The sequence below is a fragment of the Propithecus coquereli genome, unplaced genomic scaffold (genome assembly GCF_000956105.1).
Source record: "Propithecus coquereli isolate 6110/MARCELLA unplaced genomic scaffold, Pcoq_1.0 Scaffold88, whole genome shotgun sequence".
Classification (NCBI taxonomy): Eukaryota; Metazoa; Chordata; class Mammalia; order Primates; family Indriidae; genus Propithecus; species Propithecus coquereli.
Window position 1 is genome coordinate 908,757 of NW_012155062.1, and position 6,644 is coordinate 915,400.

Sequence of the window (6,644 nt, forward strand, 5' to 3'; positions counted from 1 at the left end):
TCCAATAATACTTTACTGGTTTTCTATTGATTCCTTTTTTATAATATTTTATATGAAAATATTATTTAAATTTTTACAAATACAAATATAAATGTGTATCCTTATCTTTCCTTCCTTTATACAATGAATGTGGCATACTGTACACACAGTTTTGCCTCATACTTTTTTCCACTTACCATGTCGGAAGTCTTTATGTATTAGTATGTGAAGAACTTCTTCATTCTTTAACATAGCTACTGTCACCTTCAGAACTACGTGGTGCTCTTAATTCCTGGGTCTTGCAATGCAAATCAGTCTGTTGGGTTCCCTGACTTTAAGCTTAGGTTTCTGCTTTTCCCGCCCTGCTAAATCAATTCTAATGTTCATCTACCTTCCTACTTCTGAAATATTATTTTCATTTTGTCTGTTATCATCTCCTCTCCCATTTCCTTTATTCATGTAGATTTATGTCTTTTTTATTTCCTTACTTTCATTTTAGTGTTGTTTTGCAAGAAAGAGATGATAAATGTGTATATTCAACCCATCATGTTTAATTAGAATCCCTAGGACATCTTTTAACCAAGTAGTTCTTTTTCTTTCACCTTTTTCCCTTTCCCTTTCTTGCCCATGAACAACTCTCTAAAGTTATATTCAGAGGAAAAATAAAAATAAGAACTATAACTTTCAGATGATGATCCAATATATACTAGAACACTGAGAATTGGCTACATGGTCTTTGTGAGCAAAGCACAGTTTTGAGACCATAAAACCACACATGAGGGTCTCCTGCATCCAAGTGTGGCCTCGTGTTAGTGAGTAGAGTTAAGAACAGTTTGTCTTTGCCTGGAGTAGCAGCAAGAAGTAATTTAGTAATATGTAGGCTTCCCCACCATCAGAAGATAGCTACTCTCTGGAAGATTTGATACCCAGAATCAGACTAATGTCTCATGAAAATGAACACATCTGCCCAGAGGAAAATTTGGTTAAAAAGCAAAGCTGTTCCACAGTTTGAGTTTGCACTGTTTTTCTACAGACTTACTAGGTATCAAGTATTGAGGGGAAAACAGCATTATTGTCTCCTAGTTTCTTCTTTTTCCCATAGATTTACCTACTTGGGGTTTTTCCATGGGCTACCACTCAGTAATCACACAAAGAAAAAGCATTCTTCTTCACACTTGTAACACTCAAGCTTATTTGGAGAATAAAAAGTGTCACCAGTAAATCCATATAAATAAAATATAAATATCTTTTGTTTCCACTAGACCAGTCATACTATACTTCATATCTGCTTGACTTTTAATAAGATTTTCTTGACTGTAGAATGCCTGTATTTCAGTCAGTATGACTGAGAAATCACTTCCATAACCAAATTAAATGTTCAGCAAGTGTGTGTTATTACATGACGATTGCTTTTATTGTTTAAAGAGTGGTTTATATGAAAAAAGAATAATTTGCCTATTGGAACGAAGTCTTCAGTGTGGTTTGTGTGAAGATAATTTCCATTTCTGGTGAGCTGTTTAGTGGTATTGTTTTGTAACTTGACTATAGTTTTATCTAATTTTGGCTTGTGGTTTCTCTTCTGCTTAGGCATAATGACATCAATAGAAAAATGAAGAAATCCTACAGCATAAAGCACGTTGCTGAGCCAGAGTCAAAAGAACTCTTCCTATAAATCCAGTTTTTGTCTCCCACTGATGCTCTTTGGACACCATTGGAAATTTCTGGACTATTCTCTGTAGAAATAGAACTATGAGAACAATGCCTCACCAGCAGAACAACAGAATATCAGGATGCCTTAAATTTATAGTAGTAGACTATGTAAGATGCATTTGGGGGTGATATCTGTATATACAACTTGTTTTTTTAAAGAGATGCTGTTTAAAAGCATGATTGGGCAAATGTATGTTTTTTAAGATTGGATTGATTCAGCCCACCCACAGGACATTCACTAAGCCACTGATGCCATTTGTATTTCCTCAGTTGCATGAGTATTTGCTAATGTTGGTTGAACTTCCTTTTCCCCATAATATGGGCAGATTTGGCTTAATTCCTCGATGAGACCAGGTCAATGGTATTGTTTTCTGTCAAGAGTGTTTTTTCTGTCATTTCTACTTTTTGTACAAAGGAAATAAAACAATGTTAACAGCCACCTATAAGCTTGGGGCACCTACTTTCTAACAACTCTGTGATGTTCTGATTTTGAAGGGACTTTGCAAATATTTTGATTGCTGATATCTGATTTCAGGAACAAACTGCCCAGCTTAGCTGTTTTCCCACAGGGGTCAAATAAAACATTCTATATTTTATTAAGCACTAAAGGATCAGACAAGTATATAAAAGTAAGTCAATTCCTTCTGCCTTTTCAAGTCTCAGCGTTGACATGGGAAAATACTAAGGACGACTAAGGATCTAGCCCCTTCTTAGGTCACTTTTTTCTGCCTTTAACACATTATGAGGCCTGTCTAATCCCTTTAGGAGACAGTGTGGAGCCTGGGTCCATAACAGCCCTATTGTTGATGCCGCTCTTTCAATTTATGTAAGCAGTGAGTTCCAGAAGGTTTCCTCCTATCATGTAAAAATATATTTCTGCTGAAACTTCAAGAGTTTTATTTTCAAAGTGTTGGCATGGCCTATGAGAGGCCTGTCAGGTTTTAGTTTGCCGGGAGAGCGCCTCTCCCCAGTCAGAGGGAGCACTACGTGCTGTGACAGTTACCAGCAATGCTGCCGCAGTCGCGTCAGTCAAACGTGAGCCTTTCCGTATCCTGGCGCACAAAGCAGACCAAATTACTGAATTAGGAGATAATCTCGCATATGTGTGTCATCTGACAGACGTGGGCTGGATAAGATGCAAGATATAGAAGGCAGGTATAGGCAAAGAAGAAGGAGCTAGTATCTGAGTGCTTTTTATGTGCAGTAGTGGTGATATTACTACTCCCCTTTCGTAGATTACAAAATTAAACTTTGGAAAGTTGAAGTCCTGTTTCCAAGGCAACATTGCCAGTAAATAACATAATTAGACTTGGTCCAAGTTTACTCATTATCCCCGATGCTCTAGTGACCCTGCACTGTGCTATCTCCTTTGTGCGATGACCACTGGACTGGCACACGGGAAGGATGAGCTCTGGCGTCGGCTCTTCTGCTGGACAAAGGGGCGAGACGGGCCTACCTGCATACCTAAGAGGCAGGTTTCTTTCAACTTGTGCAGCAACACACCCGTGAATTTCAGTTCGTGTGCTCTGTCCTTGCTTGGGTCCATGAGTTGCTGCTGTTAGAGCCCGGTGCCATGTGTGGTTCTGCATTTCTCACATGGCCTTTTCCTCAAATGAGATGCCCTGTCTGTGATTTTTGTCCCCTTGGCCTTATCTGGCCTCTTTGATTGTCTCTTCACATTTCACTGCTATGTCCTGTTGCTTGAGATTCTAATGGAGACCACGTGGCAAGTACATGTGAAATGTGGATTCCTGGGTTGTCTGCTTGGTGCAGAGGAGGTGACACTATAGTCACACACTAAGCCAACATTTGGAACTTAGCCCAAAATGGAGCCTCAAAGGAAGAGGACCCAGAGAGTGTTCTCTGTCTCCCAGAGGCCCCCGGTTTGCTCTTACACAGTGTTTTTATACGTGAAAGATGAATGAGGGTGGGCATTCTGCAGAGATTTCAAAAGCCAGAGTCCCCAATTAAACATAGTGAAGCAAATTTCAAGAGTTTAAAAGAGAGAGATGCTACCTTGACCTAGAAAACTCTGGCAATGCAATCATTTAGTGATATTAGCATTTTAGACCTCACAGTATTAAGTAGAGAAGAGCAAAGAATAAAAAAGGCAAAATAGGAAAGTTGAGCAGATTCAGATCAGGAAGACTGCAAGGCAATGTTTAACTATGTTGCTAGGAGACTGAAAATGCCGGCCCTTAAACTATACATGTACTTATCTTTACTGCCCAAGTTCCTTATGAAATGGATAAATTACGGTTGCTGAAATCAGTAGAAATGATGTTTTCCTTACCACAAACTTAGTTTTATGCAGCATTTTAAAAATGAGAATACAAACTCTTGTTTTTCCATAGAAATCCAGACACATTTACATGTTAAAGAAAGAGAGAGCGTTTCCTTTTAGCAAGCAGAGCTTTGGGGCCCCCGCCCCAGCTGCCTCCCATTGGGCTAGTAAAATGAGTAAAGCTCTATCTGCATGCCTAATTACATGCAGCAGGGCAGGAAACTCAGGCCCGTTGTAAAAAATAATCACATCTGTCAGCATCTTTTAAAGATTGGCTTCTTTTATGTCACTAAAGGGACTTGTATTGCCAAAGTTCAACACAGCAAATTAAGAATGTTTCTTAGAAAAGATACCAAGACACCAAACTGTCACCACTTTGAATGAATTGAATTCCCATTATTTATTCTTATAAAACAGTATCAAGACTGCAACACTAATAAGAAAGTTCTAGATGTGCATGATGGGATTGGGAGTGTGGATGGCACTCTCAAAAGATACGTTCAAGTAAGATTTTAAGAATTATTTTTTTTTTCTCAGAGTGAATAAGTATAAGTGACATGATAGTACAGGCTAGAGGAAATAACTGTAAATATTTAAATAATTCCCTAAAAGACTCTTTAATACAAACTGTGTTAAATGCTTTTTCTTCGGTGGCCACCTCTATGCTTGCTGTTAACTTCATAGAGCTAAGAGAGCAGAAGGAACACGATTATTGCAACAGGGTTGGTACCATTTCCCCATAAAAATGGAGTTCGTGCTGTCCACAGCCCGTAACTCTCACTTGTTGATAGGTCTGTCGTTACGTCCTGTGTTTTCTCTGATATCATTTCCTTTTATTCTTTAACTATTGCATAGTTTTATGTAACTTTTCAAGCACTTGACTCCTGTCTCCTAAAGAGACCAAACATTTGTTAATCTCAACAGAATCTTTGTATCACCTTTCATAGATGGCAGGTTAGTAAATATCTACTAAAACTTTCTTTCAATGCCCTAATAAACCATCTTTCTTTTCATTTTTTCTCCATTCTTCTTGTTCCATCCCTTCCTCATTCTCCTTTTCTTTCCCTCTTTTTCTCCCTTTTCCCTTCCTTCCTTTACTCCCTCTCCTCCCTCTTTGCTGTCATATTCCCTCCTTTTTTGTTCTCTCTTCTCTGCTTTCTGCTCACAAGATCTCTAAACTCCATGTAGAAGATCTTCCTTGGAAGAAACCTGGCAAAGGAATTGCAGTACGTAGAAATGTGCTAGACCTAGGTTTTCAGTGAGAAGTAGGTCACCGTCTTTCCTTGCAAATGCATGTGAGTGGGACAAACATCTTTCCATACGCTGATATATTCAACGAACTGTGATGTAGCCCATGCCAGGAATGAAGCTAGGCACTCTACTCAAATAAAAAAGACCCAGAAGTTGGTATCGACTATAGTGGGGATGTACAAGGATACATAAGTCTACCAAATTGTGCATTTGGGGAGACTTGTAGAAAAAAACTATTCCAATCAGTTTATGGAAGTGGTTCTCAAATTTTGTTGCCCATTAGAATCACCTGGGGGAGCTTTTAAAAATCGGATGCCTAATCTGAACCCCAAACAAATAAATCCAGCTCTCTGGGGTTGAACCCGGGCATCAGTGTTTGTAAAACCCCTACACTTTCAGCCTACGACCAAGTTTTAAAACCAGCTCCTTGCTAACCCAAAATGTGGTCAGGAATCATCAGCATTGACATCAGCTGGGGAACATGTTAGAAATGCAGAATCTTCAGACATTTACCGTGGCCTCCATTTTTAATTTTGTGATGCTTTAAACTGTCTTTTGAGAATATTTGAGAACAGTTTGACCAAAAAAAAAAAAAAAAAAACAACCATCAAAGAGAGAAGAAGAGTGATATACCCCTATACTTGTGGTAGGCTGTGGAGAAGAACCTATTAGGTGTTTTTAAGGTAATGTGTGTACAGTTTGAAAAATCATACTAAATGCTATAATTTCATATGTGGGAAATTTTTAAAATCATATAATTATAGAAAATGAAGCTTCTTTTCTGGGGGGCAGAAGTAGAAGGCAGAACAATAATTTTTCAATTCAGTATGGGGTCGTTGCACTTTGATGTTTAGTTATAATGTGGCTAGGTCTTCAATTGTTATACAATATTTCCCTAAATTTCCTAAAATCTGTGTTGGTAGAAGTCAAATCACCAGAAAACTACCCATCTGGCAGTGGCACAACCAAGACCAAGTTAAAGCAAAGACTAAAACCCACTCTCGGTACCACTTCCCAACCGCTACTGCAGGGGCTCTTTGTGATACGCCAGCAAGATATATGGTATTGTATGACCTCATTGCTCAGTACAGTGTTAGATTGTATGTCATATACGTTATTTTGTTGACACACCTAACACACACACATTGAATGCCTATCATGTGCGCAGCTCTGTCTCAAATGGTGGAAGTAAATCGGTGATAATAAATTCATAAGAAGTGCTTTTGATGAAATGTGGAAAGTCTGAAACAGGATAAATTTGAAAAGTATGGCAAGCTGTTGTGATGTTGTACTCATATGTGTCTGTATATTTTATATCTATTTTTTCCTATAAAATTTGTCCTCACAATTGTTCAACCAATTAGGAACAATGAAGAAAGAATTTAAATTCTATTATTTGTGGTAGAAAATGCTAGTTGCC

At 38.3% G+C, this 6,644-nt stretch overlaps 1 protein-coding gene across 7 annotated transcripts in view; it reads left to right on the plus strand.

Moving 5' to 3' along the window:
- SNCAIP (synuclein, alpha interacting protein) overlaps window positions 1-2,290 on the plus strand; it is a 145,394-nt gene extending 143,104 nt beyond the window's left edge. For 3 of the 7 annotated variants that reach the window (XM_012664272.1, XM_012664269.1, XM_012664273.1), the window contains one exon: window positions 1,567-2,128. In XM_012664272.1, the coding sequence (XP_012519726.1) occupies window positions 1,567-1,651 (85 nt within the window). In that variant the 3' untranslated portion in view covers window positions 1,652-2,128. Of the gene's footprint in view, window positions 1-1,566 lie in introns of all 7 variants that reach the window. The other 4 variants (XM_012664270.1, XM_012664271.1, XM_012664267.1 and 1 more) reach the window with 3 other exon arrangements.
- The last annotated feature ends 4,354 nt before the right edge of the window (window positions 2,291-6,644 follow it).